At 38.3% G+C, this 20475-nt stretch overlaps 1 protein-coding gene across 4 annotated transcripts in view; it reads left to right on the top strand.

Moving 5' to 3' along the window:
• WDFY3 (WD repeat and FYVE domain containing 3) overlaps window positions 1-20475 on the top strand; it is a 297453-nt gene that overhangs the window by 245324 nt on the left and 31654 nt on the right. For 3 of the 4 annotated variants that reach the window (XM_063458757.1, XM_063458760.1, XM_063458756.1), the window contains 12 exons: window positions 1819-2052; window positions 3271-3370; window positions 3613-3773; window positions 4629-4858; window positions 5388-5494; window positions 6057-6239; window positions 7263-7420; window positions 11599-11676; window positions 12531-12758; window positions 14901-14963; window positions 17762-17930; window positions 20174-20337. In XM_063458757.1, coding sequence (XP_063314827.1) covers window positions 1819-2052; window positions 3271-3370; window positions 3613-3773; window positions 4629-4858; window positions 5388-5494; window positions 6057-6239; window positions 7263-7420; window positions 11599-11676; window positions 12531-12758; window positions 14901-14963; window positions 17762-17930; window positions 20174-20337 — 1875 coding nt within the window. The remainder of the gene's footprint in view (window positions 1-1818; window positions 2053-3270; window positions 3371-3612; window positions 3774-4628; window positions 4859-5387; window positions 5495-6056; window positions 6240-7262; window positions 7421-11598; window positions 11677-12530; window positions 12759-14900; window positions 14964-17761; window positions 17931-20173; window positions 20338-20475) is intronic. The other variant, XM_063458758.1, reaches the window with a different exon arrangement.

Here is a 20475-nt window from a genome sequence, read left to right as displayed (position 1 = left end):
CAGCGGCTCCCTACTGTTGTGCGTGTTATTTATAATTAGTATATTTACTGAGGTTTACAAATTGTGATTTACCTCTATGATACCTTACAGTCATATTTTCAAGTTCCTATAGTTTTCTGGGAAGTACAACTTTGTTCGCAAGGGGAATTGTTAGTAAGGTTTTTGTTATAGAAAAAAACGTACATTTATTTACAGATTAGTTTAGACAATTTTTTCTTGTAAGGTGGCTTGTACGAGCTACTCATTTGTTATTCTGAAATCAGTGCAGAAATTCATCCTTCCTGTTTCTCCATGGCAGTGCCATGTGCCAAGAGATGGATAATCTAGAATCACAGATTAAATCTTGCAAACAATAAAGGTTTAGTGTAGATTTTTATTTTTTTTAATTGTATTTTTACGTGGTGGAAACGAAAGAAACACAAAGTTGTAGAGGTTATGTTTCTGAGAGTGTCTTAGGCCTGTACCATGGTTTAATGTCAAGCTGTTTGGAAACAGTTTTATATAAATCGGGGCTCCCCACTTCTGGAGAGTGCCCCATAAAGCTTACAATTAATTTACTTACAAACATTTGCTAATGGCTTATCCAAAGTGTCCTCTAATTATAACTATAAAACAAGATGGGCCAACAATATTTTATTTTTTGATGTTTGACAATGACAGACTGTTCAATCACAAATATTTTTGTGACGGTTTATATTATTATTTATACAGCGCCAACATATTACACAGCGCGTTACAATTATGAAATGGAAGGTGTAAAGATACACAAGAGTAATAACAGCATGTCAGAGGGGAGGAAGGATTGACCTATAAGATTCCTGTGTTGCAATAAGCTAGTCAAAGTGGTGTGTGGGGGAACCAAATAGTGTCAGGAGAGAACGTGAGCTGGGTTATGGGGATAAGGGAAGTTAAATGAGAGAATCATCACCCAAGAAGATGGCAAGCTTTTCTAGAGAGGTGTGTTTTCAGTCACTTCTTGAAGGACTGGAGGCTAGGGGAGAGTCTGATTGCATAGGGCATCAAGTTCCAAAGGAATGCAGTAGCCCTTTAAAACTGTTGAAGATGAGGGTTCACAATTCGGGAACTAGCAGATGTCAGGAGAAAGTCATTTGTAGAGTGAAGGGAACAAAAAAAGAGCATATTTGCTGAGTAAAGAAGAAATGTAATGAGGAGTTGTTAGTTAGGGCTCTGTTGGTCAGTGTTAGCAGTTTGAATTGGATCTGGAAGGGTACAGCAAGCTAATGTATAGCAATTCTACACAGAGGTACCAAGACTATTGCTTTTTGTTTTTACATTTTACACATACACACACACACAACATTAATTACATTGGGGTAGGTCAGTGCAGATAATATAAAAGACGGTACTATAAAGGTTTAAGTAACAAGAAAAATAGATGGAAAAAAGTTTTGTTTTTTGTGTGTGTGAAATATTATGTTCATAAAACTGATTAACTTGCCAACTCTTTCAAAGTACAGTCTACAAAGTTACTGATAAGGTAAAGGGCATACTGGTTTACTGCCATGTTCCTGAGGCCCATTGAGAATTTGGTTAGTTACCTGTTTTCTCACTTATCTCAAGGCATCTAGTCTAATGAGGCAGCTTGTTCAGCTCTGTCAAATGCTTGTAGTACTTATAAAATGAAATATTTTGAAAATAAAAGTATTCCTAATTTGTAAGAACTGGATTTTCTAAATAGCTGGCCACCAGATATAACTGCTTCCTATGTGCTGAATGATTGCAGGTTTGTCACGGTGTGTTAGTTGCACATATTTACTTATTTATTCCTTGGATTTAATACCATATGCTATTTTTCAGGTCACTGACCTCGATGATGAAGTTGGATCACCTGCAGAAGAATTCAAGGCCCTTAGCTCCGATTCTGGCATGAACAGAAGCCAGTCAGAATACTGCAATGTGGGCTTTAAAACGTATCTAACCAATCACCCTGCAAAGAAATATGTTTTTGATTTCATGCGCGTTCTTGTGATTGAAAATCTGTGTCTGACTCCTGCCAGTAAACAAACCCCATTGATCGATCTTCTCCTGGAGGTATGTCTTTCTGATGAATCATGTGCGCTGAAACAATACCACGACCATGCTTTGCTTGGGTACTTGACTCTTAAAGAGATTGTCACATGTATGGAATTTTCTAATCCAACATTTAAAAACGTTTAACTAGTTGTATTTGTTCTTTGTATTCCGGTTTTGTTTTAGATATTGAAATTAATGTAATTTTATCCTCCTGGTGGTATAGCTAGAATATTATAGTGCAGGTAATCTTATTTTCCAATACTTCTGTTTTTAATGAGCACCATGTGGCCTAATCTTTGACAAACTAATTAAGCAATCACTGAAGAAAACCCCCTTGAATTCACAGTGAACTCTGACATTCAGGAACAGGAGCAATTGTGAAAAAAACAAGTAAAAGTGCATAAATAGCAAAAGTATTAGAACAGTATTTCAGAATTGCAGCGATCATTGCCCTATTCAACTAGTAGAGATATGTTGATTTTATATAAATATTTGCTTGCTTCATTGGGTCTGGTGGTATTGGTCACTGGGGCAATATCTTTCAGTGTTCAGTATTTGCTAGAGATTTGAGAATGCTGATCCCCCTTATATGCAAAATATTGGATGCCCTAATTGGTAAAAATGAGTAACGGCAAACTAAAAAAAAATTGTCTCTAAATCTTATAGTAACTTCGGCAAATGTTATATATTTTGTTAAAAAGAACTCTTCCCACACTTTAAATGTCCTTGTTTTTTTATATATAATCACAAGAAAAACTGCACTGTTCCCCTGCTTAACTAAGCTTAATGTGTTCAAGAGTAATTGGTCTAATTCTCACAGCAGTCTTCGTTCTGATCCTTCAGTTATCATGATCCAAATCAATAAACACCGAATGTTTAAAAAAAATCATCATGCATTATTAAAACTACACTGTAAATGTTTTCTATTGACCTTACTTTTCACAGGGAAAAAATGTCACTGTCCATAAACAGCGTGACAACATATCAGTGATACAATTCATTAAGTTTTTTTTTTTTTTTTTCCCCCATTGCAATATTAGATATTTATTGAATGTGGTTTGTAGATATGTATGGGTTTCATCTTATTATAATATAAAATAAACATTAAGGTTACATTCGATTGCTTTTGATCATTGTTTCACATTCATTGGTCTTTCTGTTTTGTCTGTTTTTTTTTTTTTCTTCTACATGAACTTGTTCTTTCACCTCTGAATGTTTCCATATTTGTTTTTGTAGTCTTCTCCTGAAAGATCCACTAGAGCCCAACAGAAGGAGTTCCAGACCTACATATTGGACAGTGTAATGGACCACCTGCTAGCAACAGATGTTCTTCTAGGTATTTCATATGGGACCTAAAACTGGGTTATACTTTGTCTACTCCTTCTGGTATTATGGATAAGATAAAGGCAGATGCAAAATGTTGTTATCCGGGGGCGGAATGGGGTGGGGGGAAGAGGGGGATAATAGGATTTTGTCTGTATAGTATTCCTAGTTAGAGCACAACCCTTTTTTTAAATCCTTTGTATTGTAAACTACTATCAAAAATATATTATTTATATAAATTGTGTTTCTTTTCAGGTGAAGATGCCTCTTTGCCCATCACTACTGGGGGGAATTATCAGGTACTCGTAAACAACGTGTTTTATTTCACCCAGAGGCTTGTGGATAAGCTATGGCAAGGGATGTTCAACAAGGACTCCAAACTCGTGGTAGAGTGTATAATCCAACTTCTTTCCCAGGTAGGGCATGGTATCATTGCACAGTACTTTTTTTTTTTTTTTTTTTTTTTTATAAAAGGTTAACTGCTTTTGATGCTGTGCACTGCAGGACATGATTATTCTAAAGTTAAATAATCCTTATATATAATTATACTGTCAGGCAATGATGTTATAAATTAAGATAACTTTAGCTGACTTATCTTAAGAGCAAACATCTTAAAGGGACACTATAGTCTCAAACTACTTTTGCTTAGCTAAGCAGTTTTAATGTATAGATCATGCCTCTGAAGTCTCAATGTTCTTTTTCTCTGTCATTTAGGAGTTAAATCACTTTTGTTCCTGTCCATGCAGCTCTAGCCACATCTCCTATGGCTGTGACTGACACAACCAGCATGAAAACAAAATTATTTAATTTTCAATCTTTAAACTTACTTTAAAAAGATTGTATCTCCTGCTCTGTAAATTCAACTTTAATCACATACGGTAGGGTCCTGCAAGGTCTAGCAAGCTATTAGCAGCACGGGAGATAAGAAATTCTAAATGAAGCCGGATTTGCAATAAAGGAAGTAAAAAATTAGTCTCTTTACAGGAAGTGTTTAGGAAGACTGCACAAGTCAGATCCAGTGAGGTATGGCTAGGGCTGTATAAACAAAGTCTGGAAATGGCATATTATTGATCAGTGAGACTGCTGGGGCGTGATACAATTCCAAAACAAAATACACGGCAGCTGTTCTTGTTCATGTGTAAATCACTGTTTTTTGTTCTAACAGCTCTCTCTTTTGGAGAATAACTTTGCTTCCTTGATTTATTGCTTATTTGATAATCTAATAATAAGAATTTGGAAAACAACATTTTTTTTGTTTTTGTTTTGTGTAGTCAAAGAGGCGATCTCAAGGTTTGTCGCTGGAAGCTATTTATAACTGCTTGAATCGGACCATCTTGTACCAGTTCTCCAGACCTCACAAAACCGTTCCTCAACAAGTAGCTCTTCTTGATTCTTTGAGAGTTCTTACGGTGAATAGGAATTTAATACTGGGTCCTGGGAACCATGATCAAGATTTCATTGCCTGCCTCGCTCACTGTCTGATTAATCTACACATGGGGAGGTAATGATGTTTTTTTTTTTTTTCAACATTTTAGTTTTAACAAATTATCCAATCATGTTCTTCTGGGCTTTTGAGGGGTAATTGGTTTTGTGTGTTTACATGTGATAAGTATCAAAGCAGTAAAGCGTTGTTTTCTTTCAACAATTAATCCGGTATCCGCACACTGCAGGTTTAATATAAACGTGTGATCTTGTTAGTGGTGTTTTGGATCCTATACAAGATAACTGATATGTCCTGCTTTGTGTGATGGGATGAAACGTATACGCTCTTTATTTCTTAGAATTGCAAAGTAATATAAAGAAACAATTACAAAGCTTATTTGTTGCGCTGTGCAACAGAATTGCTCATTTTGGTCCTCTGTGTCTCCATGCTGCGTGTGACAGAGCTAGAGAAGACTATACTTGGAGAGAAATTGTGGAGCTCTAAGTAATTAGGGATTGAGATAGACAACAAATCGATATCTTACATACCATAAAGATCTGTAAAATAATATAAACCTGTATAAATAAGTAAATGTGTCTTTCTGTAGCAACCCTGATGGTTTTGGTTTGGAAGCAGAAGCAAGGATGACCACTTGGCACATAATGATCCCATCTGATATAGAACCTGAAGGAGTCTATCAGGATCTCAGTGAAGGTATTTTTTTGTTTTGTTTTATGCCAGTTTGTGACTAAACAGGGATGTTCATTGCTCATTAAAGGGAAACTATAGTCACCAAAACAACTACAGCTTAATGTATTTGTTCTGGTGAGTGTTATAATTGTCTTCAGGCTTTTTTATGCAAAACTGTAGTGTTCCTTTACGCTAACCACCAAGAGCTTATTGTTAAGGAAGCATATAGAAAAGGAAGCAAACAGACTAATTTAGGGAATATTATATGCACAGAGATTTAGAAAATGTTGAAGATTCCTTATATTTGAGATAATTTCCTTATTATTTATTAAGAGAACCTGTACAACAGATTTGTAAGAAATTGCCTTTTTACAGGCCCACCTTATTGGAAGTGTGAATACTTATTTTAAAACGACCTAAATTCTTATATTCTTTTAATTTTATGTAATTATAGCAGACTTTAATAAAGATTAAAAGCCTGTTTCAGTCCTGAGGTGGAAAGGAGAGAGAACATAAATGTAACAGGAAGAAATCGTCTAGAATAACAATTTGCAGGCATAATCTATTTTTCTGTATGTTTGTGTAGGTCGTCAACTTCTTTTGAAAGCCGTCAATAGAGTATGGATAGAGCTTATTCATAGTAAGAAGCAAGTTTTGGAAGACTTGTTTAAAGTTACATTTCCTGTCAACGACCGAGGGCATGTGGACATTGCTGCTGTACGACCATCTATTGAGGAAGCAACATTACGATGTTGGCAGAATCACCTGGGTAAGGTTTCTAATGCAAGCATGCACTTGAATGCACTTTAGGGACCTCATATTTACATACAGCTGTAGTATTCAACAATATTCATTATTTTGCCTGAAGCTTGCCTACGTAAGCTAGAACATGGATGGTCTAATGGTAGATTCCCAATTGTTAAAATACAACTGCCATTATGCTTTGCCAGACTGCCAACAGATGGGGTTTTAACCTGAGTTAGAATTTGTCATTCATGTATGGTAACCACTAAGAATATATCTATGAGTAAAGCATCTGTGTTAGGAGATCTCATTGCCTTTGTTGATCATGTTCTGTACTGCTTGTTGACCTGATCTGACATTAGTAGTGCTTTCACATGCTATTATTTTGAGTTTATTCATGACTATGATAATTGTTTACTCAGTGTCTTTCTATTCCTCTCACATTGTGGCTGACCTGATTTATAGCTGTAGTTAAATAGGGTTGATCATTTTTATTTTTTCGCATGTCAAGAAGGTGTGCGGAAAAAAAAATATTTGTTTTTTTTCCCCCTCTTTAAAAAAATAAATAAATAAATAAATAAAATCCCCCAGCAATTTCCGAGTACCCAAACTATCCATTACAAATCACAAATGTCAGAAAACAATGCAATATGCAAACAATGGAGATTGAAATGCAGCACAGACCTCAATATCTAATTATTCTCATTTTAATAATGCGCTCTCTAATGTTCTCTAAAAACCCTCTAATTTTGATCTATCCCCAAGCTAGGATGGGTGATCTGAGGGCCCTAGTGCTCTACTCAGCACGGTCTGAGAGTGTGTGTTGTGTTTAGTCTGAGAGTATGTTGTGTGTGAAACATTCCACAATAATAGATTAGCCTTACCTCTTAAATATGTCCAGTCCAAATGTATTTTTATCTACCAATGCAAGCATTTTGTATTACTTTGCATTGATCACGACTCTCTTTGATGGTTAATCTGCGCTAAAGTGTAAACCATTATGTTGCTTGAATATCTTATCTATTGTTCGGTATTGTGTATTTGACAGCTTATGAGAAGAAATGCATTAGTAAAGGAGAAGCATTGGTCCCCAGCTCTCAATCCAAGTTGTCCCGTGTAAGCAGTGGCTTTGGACTTTCTAAATTAACAGGTTCACGAAGAAATCGCAAAGAAAGTGGACTTAACAAACATAACCTCTCCACACAGGTATTGTTCTACTTTACAAATGAAACCAAATGTCATGCATGTACTACTACGTATTCAACATTTAACAATAAAACAGAAGGAAATAAAACGTGTATATATAGATTCCTTCTTGACATTGTGAATGTATGCGTACTGCTTTTTTAAAAAATATATTTGTATTCTTTAATTTTGTGCATGAGATAAGAAATAACAGATAATCTTGCTGTGTCACAACAGCAGTAGCAAGCCTAATAATGGGAGGTGTCATGGCATTTGAAAGAGTATTAGCACAATTTTAAATGTTAAGACATTCAGGCTAAATATGCATGAGTAGGCTTATATGAGCAATCTAGATATGCATGAGTAAAACAAAGCAAAAATATTCAGGTTAGGACTACATGAACAAAACAATGAAAGAGTATGCCACCCGAATGAGCTTCAGGGACATAGCAGGCAGTCTGCTCTTGCTTAGCTAGCGGACAACAAGCTTCTGAGCACTTCAGAATTCAACATAAAGGAACGAGTAGGCTGCACAGGAACACACAGAGAGAGTCCCAAGCGCAGTCAACCTATTCCGGTTATGGGAACGATCAGTGGTGTATCCTGGTTTTGTGCTGCCCTAGGGAGGACAAAACTCAGGCGCCCCCCTCCCCCTCCATCCCGGCGCCACCCTCACCCAACCCTTCCCCCCGCCCCGCCTTCTAAATACACACACACACATTCACTGACAGATACGCATACACTAGCTAACAGAAACACACACACACACACACACACTAACAGACAAACACACACTCATAGACACTCAGACATACACTCACAGGCAAACACACACACACAGTCAGACACACACAGTCAGACACACTCACTCACTAACAGACACACACTCACTAACAGGCACACTAACAGACACACGCACACTAACAGACACACACACACTAACAGACACACACAGACACTCACTCACATTAACACTTTTTTTTTATTTAACCCCCCCAGCCTTCTTACCTTTGGGAATGCCTGGGGGGTTCTCTTTCTCCCTGGAGGTCCAGTGGCTGCTGGGTTGATTGGCTGCTGGGCGGGCGGCGAGGGAGGACTCTTCCCTGAGCTGTCTGCTCAGCTCCCTCGCGCTGCCCGCAGAATGAGGCTGGGAGCCGGAATATGACATCATATTCCGTCTCCCAGCCTCACTCTGTGGCGCGCGAGGGAGCTGAGCAGACAGCTCAGAGGAAAGTGCTCCCTCGCCGCCCGCCCAGCAGCTTGCCTGGAATGTCAGTTAGCCGCAAGGCTAACAAGACATTTGCCCTGGGCATTTGAGGGTGGCTTTTTTTGCCGCCCTCTGGAAAATGCCGCCCAAGGCAAATGCCTTGTTTACCTCGCAGCTAAAACGTCCCTGGGTACGATGCTATGCCATCCAAGATTGTCAGGTTGTTGGCCCAGTACAAGCAATGTCAGCTGTGACTGTCCCGCGCTCACCTGCTGCTCCCTCTGACCTTCTGCTCTCCTCGCACTCCACGTGTTGGCTGTGAAAGTAGTCGGTGCTGACGCTGCTCTGCTCTGCACCTTCCTCGAGGTGTATTGGAGAGCTTTTCACCGCCTCTGGCATTCTTTGAGGTGGTCTAGCTGTTTCATGTGCAGGTAGAGGTCTCCTGTCGCTCAACCTCTGCCAAAATGCCTCAAAAAGTGCATCCAGCCGCTGCATGAAGTCGAGTACCTCTCCCCTGGGGTCCATGGCGCACAAGATGTCCGCCATCTTGGATGCACTCCCGCATTCAGGGTACTGCCGTGGAGCATCGTTGTGGTATCGGTGGGGACCAGGATCACCCACCCCCACCGGTACATCCACTAGACTCTGTGGGACCTGCGTCTATACAGGAGATTGGCCGCCTCTCCCTTCCTCTGTGCCCACTATAGCCCAGTTGTGCAATAGCGTCTGGGTAAAGCTTGCAGACAGAGAGTAGCGTGCCCAGGTCGGTCCTTTGTTGCGGTCGGTAAGTATTTCACACACCTGTTTTGTATAAGTATTATCTGTTGCCAACTGGAAAGGTAGAATTCACTCTGCCAGAATGTGAGGTTGTAATGGATCCCTATACTCCAGCTGAGTATATCCGTAAAGAACCACCCAAGTCCCAAACACAGTAGTGATTAGTTGTGAATATAGCTCCTAATCCCCCAAACATTAGCTTAGACTTAATGAAGGGGTAAAATGATCTGCTCAATTGCCTGCTTTTATACAATACAGGGACACAGAAAACATGCCCATGACACTCACATAAACACACCCACAAAATGTCCCCAAAATGCCATGTTACCATGACTAAGCAAAAATGACAAATTATAGAAAACACACAAAATCACATATTTCCCACCTAGGAACCCCCATAGTTTTTACATCCCCGGTAACCTGGAATTAAGCGCCAAACATATCCAAAAAGAGCTCAGCTCTCACCAACACAGCCGAAACGTGACCGGGGTAAAGTTCTGACTGGCCACACACATGGTCTGATGCCCAAAACCGTTCCAGGGCGTTTTGTGCTTTTGCTGGTCAACTTCGGGAGTTCCATGCGGAAGAAATACTGAATGCACACTCTGGCTATTTAGCAGCGTTTGTTCGTATGGTTTAAACCTACCGAACTGCGTTCTCCTGACGCGTGGGAAGGACGCAGGCATTCGTCAAAACCTCAGCGGTGTTCAGGAGTTTCCTTGTCTGATTTTAGTTCCATGCGATCGATGCCCAAACACTGCCTGCATTTCCGCAAACAAGATGGCCGCCAACCCAGTTCTCACGTGTTTGTGCATACGAACGGCGGCCACCCAGCCGCACAATTAGAACACACAATAATTGAAGTCTCAGGAGTAGTGATGTCCCGACCATCGCATATGTTCGCCGAACAGTTCGGGACATCACTACTCAGGAGAGGTAACCAGGGGTTAACAAGTCCCGCAGTTCGTGAGTTTGTTCGGTTCCCAAACAGTACAAATAAATCCCACGAACCAAGTCTTTTTACCTGCCGTGGCCCATAGTCAGTGGGCAGGAGGCTAGCCTCCACACTCCTCCAGGACTCCCTGGTGAACGTCCAGGCAAAGGGGCGTTCATCACAGAGGTTTATTAAGCATCTCCCCAGGAGCTCACAGGAGACAAATCCAGTCGCCATTACGGTCAGGCCACGCCCTTCTATGGGTACTGCTTTTTGATGTAATTATTTTGTCTAGTGTTTAAATATTCTTCTTCTAGCGTTGAATTTATTAATTGTACTAAGACAGGAATGTCTAAAAAGTATATATTGTGATGCTATACAAGTACAGTGATGCTTTTCCTGCCTTTAGGATGGCAAACTTTGTGGATTGTTTTGGTGTCTATAGTATCCCTTTAATGATCCAGCAATACCTATAAGTAAATTGTGTGGCTATGTAAGGAATGAGCTATTAAAATCATTACATCATATTCTAGATGTTGGGTACAAAAAAATTTAACCATTATTTCCCTTTACCTTATGGCTGCTAAGGTAAACCAGTCTCCGTTCTGAAAGTACCTTTTCATAATGCAGTAGTATTAACTGCTGTGCATTTTGTTTCCATTAATTTTTGTGTATATTTGCGTGTATAGGCTTTTGGTGGGAGCTAGTATTTTTCCCATGTGTCCCATGTGATGTTTAGAACTCTCCACGTAGCTATACTTCCAGCCCACCCTCTGCCTGATTATACGTTTGTGATTGATCAATGAACCCTGGAAGAGAGCACATTTTCCTTTGAGAAAGCAAGATTTTGAGGTTATGCTACACCTAAAAGCAGCAAAAACATGCAAGTGATCCTTTGTCAGAGAAAGAATTAAAGCCTTCAGCACAAGAGGGCTAATTAGTAAAACGTACTGCTGAAATGAAAAAATAAGAAGAAATAGAGAAAAAAAAAATGTAACGCCTCTAATTGCTCTCATTGGGACCTCTTTTTTGCAATAGTTGGGGTGATGAAGTCTGTACTTCTCACAGCACGAGATAAAGGCTTGTTTACCTGCTTACATCTTCTAATTTTAAAATACCCATTAGAATGGAATTTTCAATGATGAAAAAATATTTTCCAAATAGCTTGAAATACTACATCTGCCTTAATTGAGTGTTTGGATGTTTTGGGTTTTTTTTTTTTGCAAGATTTACTTTTGAATTAAAATGTGCTCATTTCCATTTCTTTTTTTGTCTTCCCAGGAAATCTCCCAATGGGTCTTCACTCACATAGCTGTTGTACGGGACCTGGTAGACATGCAGTATAAGGAACACCAAGAGGTTAGACAGCAGACCATATGTTTACTGGTCATATTATCAAAATCTATGAATGGGAAGAAGTCAGTCTGTAGGGATGTAATGAAGTCAGTATTTGTGTAGAGCACAACAGCCTTATGATCTGTTTTTTGACATGCATCTGTCACCTAAGATTATCTTTAAAAATATTTTTCCCTCCTTTCTCATCTGTTTTCTTGAATCCCAATATAATTATAAAATATATATTGAAATAAGTATTATTGCTACAGCCTATTGTAGTGGTAATAGTGCAAGGAATCACTCTGATAAAACATAGGAGGTTTGCCGGTAACCTTCTGCCATATTATACTGGAATTTTGCTTCTGCGTTTTTTGCTCAAATCTGTCTACATTTGGATGGCAGTGTTTAGGTCTGAGCACTGGGTGTGCCTATCCCAGTGGAAGCATGAGAACTAGGAGAACCCTGTTTTTCCCCCCTTAATATGCTCTAAAACAGTTTGACCTAAACCACCCATAGACGGTTTGCACTATAACCACTACATAATATTAAAATAGATTCTTAGCTGATGTACAATTTTGAAAACTTAGAGTGACATTAATTAATGAACATAGTAGTATGCTCTTAAGGCTACAAATGCCCACTTTGACTTCAAGAATGTTGCTCATTACTTACTTTTATAAAGGAATTTGAGTTGTTTTAAATTGTGTTTACAATTTTACCTTTTACCATCTTGGTATATTGTATCATAGAGAACAGATTACACATGTATTCCTGTTTCCCACTTTTCACATGCTTTCATTAGGTTGGGTCTTTAAGTAATTTTAATCGAAATAACCTCTTTTAGAGCTAACCAGTTTCACCAATAAATGTTTTAACAGCGGCAGCAGAATGCTTTGAAGTACGTGACAGAGGAATGGAATCAGATTGAGTATGAGCTGCTACGGGAGAGAGGACTTTGGGGTCCTCCCATTGGATCCCATCTGGATAAGTGGATGCTGGAGATGACTGAAGGTCCATGTAGAATGAGAAAGAAGATCGTGAGAAACGACATGTTTTACATCCACTACCCCTACATCCCTGATACTGAGCATGATACAAACACATTGGTAGGTTTGATTAGCAAGGCTAAACCTTACGTGACACAGGTTCCTGTTCTCTGCTTAGTTCTTTACAATGAAGCTGAGATTGTACAATTTAAATACCACTATTTAATCTTGAGTACATATTCATTTAAGTCCTACCCACTTACCAATGACCATTTGTCCAGTATTATATTTTCTTTGATATCCAGAGAGATTAAATACAATGTGAGAGCTTTATTTAGAAGGATTCCGTCACACTTTTCATGGGTTCATAGCACCAATGCCTTTCATTGATGGGAGAAGAAAGAGTCACGGGTTCAAGTGTAAATTAATCTCTTTGGAATCTACTAGTGGTAGAGTACATGATGGATTCTGTCTATTCAATTTTGAATCCACAAAATGCTGACACTGAAGCACTGTCCTCTTCATTGCCCTGATCAAGTTCCATAGCACATTCCAAAATAATGCACCTGTTCTTTTGATAGAAATAATATTAGCACATTTAGAGATAAATATAGTTCATTTGATAATTGTTGTGATGTATCACATAAAACTCAAAATTAAGGTGCGCTGTGTCTTTAAGACCAAATTTCTAAAGTGCCACAAGTGCAAAATAAAAAATAAAGTGCAAAGTGATATAAAGTAGCTTATACATACATATATGTGTCCTCTCCAGTGGCAGTAAACATATGAAAGGGAACGACACAAAAAAGACAATAATAGTGTAAATCTGTTAAGAAAACCAATTAATAGTATAATATTAAAGTTTACACTCACAAAGATAGAGCAGAGAAAGCCTGCTCTAACTGTATCAGCTTCTTCAAATATTCCCTTAGGGAAAAGGACTGCATGGACAAATAGTTTCCATTCACATATTTATTGCCCAACTCTGCACAGGTACTTCACCTTCCTCTGCATACAGGACACGATAAGATATAACAGGCTGTTTACACTTTGGGGTGTCGACAAAGCCCTCAGTTTCCAGCCGATACTGTTGCTGCTGTCTCTAGTCCAGACTTCCGGGAGGAGGAGTTACCGGCAGTGCGTAATGCGTGGTTTGCGTGATGACACGTTTTGCCGTGTTCACGGCTTCATCAGATCTCTCTCTGTGCAGAGTTGGGCAATAAATGTGAATGGAAACTATTCGTCCATGCAGTCCTTTTCCCTAAGGGAATATTTGAAGAAGCTGATACAGTTAGAGCAGGCTTTCTCTGCTCTATCTTTGTGAGTGTAAACTTTAATATTATACTATTAATTGGTTTTCTTAACAGATTTACACTATTATTGTTTTTTTGTGTCTCTCCCTTTCATATGTTTACTGCCACTGGAGAGGACACATATATGTATGTATAAGCTATTTTCTTAAGGTATTATCACTATACACATTGAGTGCACTTTATATCACTTTGCACTTTATTATAATTTGCACTTGTGGCACTTTAGAAATTTGGTCTTAAAGACACAGCGCAGCTTAATTTTGAGTTTTTTGTATTTTAGGAGTGTTTTGTTGGAGCTTTACACTTATTTAGGTGCAGCTTTCTTTGTTTTAAAACATCCCTGGGTATTTATATTTGGATTTTTAGACATTTTTTACTAGCGCCTATTTTTTACTTGCTTTTGATGATGTATCACATGCAAACATCTGATTTCTGACATACTTTTAAATAATGGCAAAAATGTTAGCAATCTTGCTTCATCTAGCAGATCTAATGGGACACCATCTTTTATTATGTTTCTTGTAAAATGTTATATGCATGCCATTAAGAAGTCCCCAAATTCTTACTTTCTGGTTTATATTATACTGTGTAACCATCATCACAAAAACCACACCTTTGTAATTGTGGCTCTCCAATGACCACTTTGGTCGTTTGCTAGAAATGCAAGAAGTCTCTAACTGATAAATGTAATGTATATATGAGCTTTGCAACTGCATAAATCAGCATGACTGCTGATAGATATTTACTGTTACTGTAGGTTACTGTCTGTGAATGAAATAATGATTCTAACCTTGTTTAGGATTATTTATTTTTATTTTTTTTAAATCTAAATTCCAATAACTGGGCTTAGCTCTGCTTATAAGTATGCCATTCATCGTCAATTTCTCTTCTTTGACCTAAATGTGCTACCACCTTCTGATGTATGTCTATACTTAATGCCCTGTTTTAGTCCGAATTTCCATGTTTACTGCCTGAAACCTCTGATGGCATCTTAATGGCAGCCCATGAAAAGGTAAACGTAAGAAGAATAAATGCTTCAACACTGAAAAGCAGCACGTAGAGCATGGCCCACCGCGCTAACAAGGCTTATCTCTAAACTTGAAACTGCAGACCTACAACTCTTACCTTTATCAATATTAACAGCTAGAGATAATAGAAGCTCAGATGAGTTCTGAAAATGAGCATCTTCCAGAATTTAGTCATTCTAAATAAATCTATAAATCTGACCCCTTATACAGTGCAAGAATCTTACATGAGTCTAGCCTTCAGACAGTACAGCTTCAGACATCATGATTCTGGTCCCAAAAGAGGGACTGCTCCTCTGCTTATGCATTTGTTGGCTCATGACTGGAAAGTACCGCAATACCCCACAGATGATGCAAATGCTTTTACTGTATCAAAGAGCTGTTGAGTTTTTGTTAATCCTTATAGTTAACAGTACTGGCATCAGAACAAGTGTTCATCTGCTGCATGACCGATCTGCTTCTCTAAATGTCACTGGGCACCATCCTCTCTCTGTCACAGCATCCTCTAGTACAGCTTTGGGAGACACTAACAGGCTGTTAATGGCCGTGTTGTCACGATTCTGGTTCATTGGCTGATCACATAAATGATCCTATTATGGGCAAGCAGACATTGCAAATAGCTGAAGTAATGTTTTTCTGGCACATTTTCCAGACATGCCCAGATGACGTAATATAGGGGTCAGGCTCCTTTTCCTTACAGAAACATGAATGGTCTACTTATTTATATATAAAAGTTAGCCATGGCTAGTGCAGCTACATTTTTCTTCTTGTTTAATTTACACCATTGTATGGAACCAGGAACATTCTGCTTTCATCTGCAATGCTCACATGGACCTCTGGCCTAATATAAATGTCAGACTTCTCTTCGTTTTAGAAACACCAGTGGCCTGCATTTATATGTTAAAGTTAATGTATTATGCGCTTTTTCATCTTCTTCAAAATCTTGCGGTTGTTTTTTTTGTAATTTAGATTTACATGTATGCAAGGCTGTCAAGTCTGACATCTGTTGTAAATTAATCATATCTCATGATGATCAGAGTGTGATTGCACATGCTGTCTTGTGTGATATGCAAAGGAGTGTGCACATGCACATGCTCACACATCATTACTGCAAGAAGATGCCCAAGCATGCATGTGCACTCGCAGCACACCGCTACTGGGAAGTGCTGTTGCAGTGATAAATATACCTTCTAAACACAGCCCACCTCGGTACACTCTTCAACAGCCTTTACCAAGGGAAGGGGCACAAACTGAAAAGATTAGAAAACTCTTGAAAATCAAGATGGCTTTTTCCATTACTATTATTTTTTTATTTTTTTACTAGTGTTATAAGCTTACTTTTCAAATGGAGGGTGGATTTATGTACAACATTAACCACTAAGAGTCTAAATTAAGGCTGTAAGTTCTATAAATGTAAACACAGATCAGCATTCCATAATTTGCTCAACTGTATATCCTTAAACATATGTTTGCTCTTGGATCTATTAGGGAAGCCGAAATCTAAAACAAAACAAAAATGAAAAATTACCGGCTGTTTAATGATAAGATACATCATTCACTGCATTAGAATACATAATGTTTATAGGGAAATACCTGAAAAGTCAATTTGCAACTCACCGCAGCTCATATTTTATTTAAAGCCCCTGTGTGCTTGTAACTGGATAGTTCAAAAAGCCTTGGTACTTGTAAAAGTGTATTGAGCTCTCTAAATATTACCCCAGAATTGTTTGTTTTAACTCAGTGGTTCCCACTAAGCTTGCAGCTCTATTGGATAGGAGTTTATTGCTGTTGGGTTCTGAATTGGAAGCAAGCTCAGTTTTTATGATGTGTACATTTTCATAACACCAGTATCTCACCAAATTCATGAAAGGATTTAGAATTGTCTGATATAATGAATAAAGATAGTATAGACTTCCTTTGCAAAACAGTCCTAATTATCTTCTTAATAAGTAGATTGCTAAATGTGTCCTTTCATTGTGTGTTTCTATCAGTTTCTGACATAATTAGTATTGCAATGAGTTTATTAGAAATGCAAGATGTCTATTCAATATACCCTTTTCTTAATATTAAAATATCAACTGCTCTCTTTCAAATGTTGGGTTTGATAATTATATTTTTTATTAAAGAGATTTAGATATCAACAATATGATTAAAAGGGGACAGACAACTTGGATTACTAACTGACATAGAGTTTATGTACTAAATAATGAAGTCTAAGAGGAAAGCCCAGTTGCAAATTTTGGCTGACATAGGCAAGCTATGACTATAGCTAAGTTGGAAGACTTTCCCAAAACAGTTTTGGTAGCCTAAACTTTGCAGTTGGGTTTTAAATTAACTGCAATTCTGTGCATAGTGAATATATTCCATGTTCTTAATACAATTTTGTCTGTGCCTAAATTTGAGGCTAGTTTTTGTTCAAGAAACCTAGTTCCTAATTCACAGCAACACAGCTTGTGCTCTAATCTGCTTTGCACCACTGGGCTGTTCTGCCTATATCACATTGTGCCACGTTCATGGTGACTTGCTCAATAATCTTTAATTGCATGTTAACTGATCAATAATAATACATATTTATTTCCCACTGCTGTTTTAAGTCTGTTTTTGGATAAAGCAGCTGTACACCGCCAGCAGACACAAGTGTGTAATCAAACACGTTGGGGCGCTACATCCTATTATTGCATTATTTTTTAAACTTTAATATTTATGAACTATTAATGCCAACAGCATCATTTTGGGTATATGTTTGCATCCTCTTTTGGTTATAGTGAGTAATATATTGTTACAGAAGCCAGCTCGTTACCGCCGCGCAGTGAGCTATGACAGTAAGGATTACTATATGCGCCTGATGCCAGGGAACCCAGCAGTGTTTCAGGACACGGTGGAAGAAAGCTCTGAGGGCGAAGCGGCTCAACATGAACCGGAGCATGGAGAAGACACTATTGCCAGAGTAAAAGGTGAGAAAAAAAATTATATACATGGCACATCATAAATCTGTCATGTAGTAATAAGTAAAAGATAATTCTAAGTGTAAGGTGTATGTTTCCATATACGGTGTGCATAAGTAGTAGTGTGACTGAGAGTATGTACTGCTTCCAGTCTCCATCGAGGGGAAAATTATTAGGTAACATAGCCGATAGGAACAATTGGAAAGAAGTAGTTACCAAAATACTGTTGGATGCTGTAGAAAGGGGTAGATAAAGGGTGCCAGAGGTTAAACGAAAGACAATTGGTAATTTTAGGCAATTATTTTACTGAAAATGAGGTGGGTGCTTGTCGTACATATTGCAAACGTCTGTATGTCCTTCTCTTCAAAGTATTTTGGTATCTAGCTATATTTCCAATAATTCCAACACGGCGACTTGTCTTTCTGTTAATGGAATGTTTTGGTGTGCTTTTACTCGCTGTAAGTGTGGCAGTTTTGTTTCCAGGTCGCTTAAAGGGACACCTTAACAACTTCAGCTTAATCGGGTTGTTCAGGTGAGTACAGTAGCTCCCTACAGGATTTTTCATGTAAACACTGTATTTTCAGAGAAACAGTGTTTCAGAGAAAATACAGTGTTTACATTAGAACCTAGGAACACCTCCAGTGGCAGTCACTCAGACGGCCACCAGAGGGACTTCCGAGTCAAATCCTGCCTGATGCGCAGGACTTACATTTGACGTCTTCACGCTTAGCTGAAGACATCAAACGTGCTATCAGGACACAGGAGGCACTGTAAACGCACCTCCTGTGTCCTGTAGTAACCTGGAGCCTGACCGCAATCAGAGCTGACAGTGTGGGAGATAAGGATCTCCTGCGCACACAGCGTCGGCTCGGGCTGACAGGCTGAATGCAGAAGGCAGGAGACCGAGCAGGAGGATCTACTGACTTCAAGCAGCTAAGTAAACTTATTTTAAAAATGAGTGAGTGTGTGTGAGAGAGAGAGTGTGTGAGAGAAATAGATAGACAGAAATAGATAGAGAGAGAAAGTGTGTGTGTGTTTACAATATTTATTTAAAATGTGTGTGTTTTTATACAAACACTATTTATAGAGATATCTTTATATATAATGTTTCTATGGAAACACACAAACTTTGGGCTGAGAAGGGTGTCGGTAGGAGGGGGGGCGGGCATGAACAGTGTCAGCTCGCGAACGAGTATAGAGCATTCAGTTCATTCATAGAGCGGCATTCAATGCCGCTCTATGAAGAATGCGATTGGTACAGTGCGAAGCCGCGCATGTGCACCAGAGAGTGATGACGCTTCTCAAAGAGAAGCGTCTGAGCGCTGCTATTTTGTAATTTTGATGAAAAAGGGGGCGTGGCCTGGCGAGAATCTTTTTTTTTTTTTTTTTTTTTTTTTTTAAATGGCAAACTAATATAAAAGCAAGAAAAAAGGCTAGGGGACCTGTTGACTATAGTGCTCGTTTAACATACCAGTCAATGAATGCTGTGAAGTCCTTTATAAATTATAATTCTTAAAATGTAATGTATGTTATCACCTGTTTGAAATGTGGGAAAAACTGTAAAAAAAATTTAAGGAGAGAATTTGCAAACACATACTTCCTGTAGAAAATTATGGTAAACACTTTTTTTAAAATCCTATATTTCAGCTTCTCAACTCTGGAAGTAGAAATGTTGAAAATGTGTTTTTTTGTTTGTTTGTTTGTTTTTAATCAACAGAGGTTACTTAGTATTTAAACCAATTAAAAAATTTTTTTACATTTGGATGTGTTTGTGTAACTTTGACGGGTAGATATATAATCATATTTGAATCCTTTAAATGTATAAGATTTTGTTTATTATTAAGCTATGGCTGCATTTTAATGTTTGTACTTTATCTGAAATGCTTTTCACTTGATCCCTGTGAGTTTTGTGAAAGGGATTCACCTTCACTGGAAAATGGAAAGATACAGCTTCTATTGTAAGAAATGTTCCAGAACTCTTTTAATCTGTTAATACAATCTTTTGGGCATACACTAAGCAATGACAGGGTTTCAATCCTTTCTTTAGCTAAAGCAGTATTGAATCATCTTTTTGTTGTTCTATTATACTGGATTATAGATCTGGTTTCTTGTTGGAACCCTATTGTTGGTGTATGAGTAGTACTCACAATTCATTACACACTTGGCTTTTAAGTGGAAAAAATATACTACCATCAGAATGTATGGTTCTGTAATATTAATAGCATTTCTATCCTGTCCTCTGCTGTATACAGGCCTAGTGAAAGCCCCTCTGAAGAGATCTCGATCTGCACCAGATGGAGGTGAAGATGAAAATCAGGACCTCTTGCAGGATCAGCTGTCAGAAGGGTCATCAATGGATGAAGAAGAGAAGATGGACAGTACGACACTGCTGAGACTACTTGAGGAAGGAGAGAAGGTAAATATTAGGAAATCGAAACACATTAATTTGTACTGTATAGTGCTATATGTGCTATAAGTAGAAGATGTTAAAGGGAAACTCCAGTGCCAGGAAAACAATCAGTTTTCCTGGCACTGGAGGGTCCCTCTCCCTCCC

This window comes from Pelobates fuscus, chromosome 6 (genome assembly GCF_036172605.1).
Source record: "Pelobates fuscus isolate aPelFus1 chromosome 6, aPelFus1.pri, whole genome shotgun sequence".
Classification (NCBI taxonomy): domain Eukaryota; kingdom Metazoa; phylum Chordata; class Amphibia; order Anura; family Pelobatidae; genus Pelobates; species Pelobates fuscus.
Note: the sequence above shows the minus strand (reverse complement) of the source record. Positions and strands in the feature narration are given on the sequence as shown.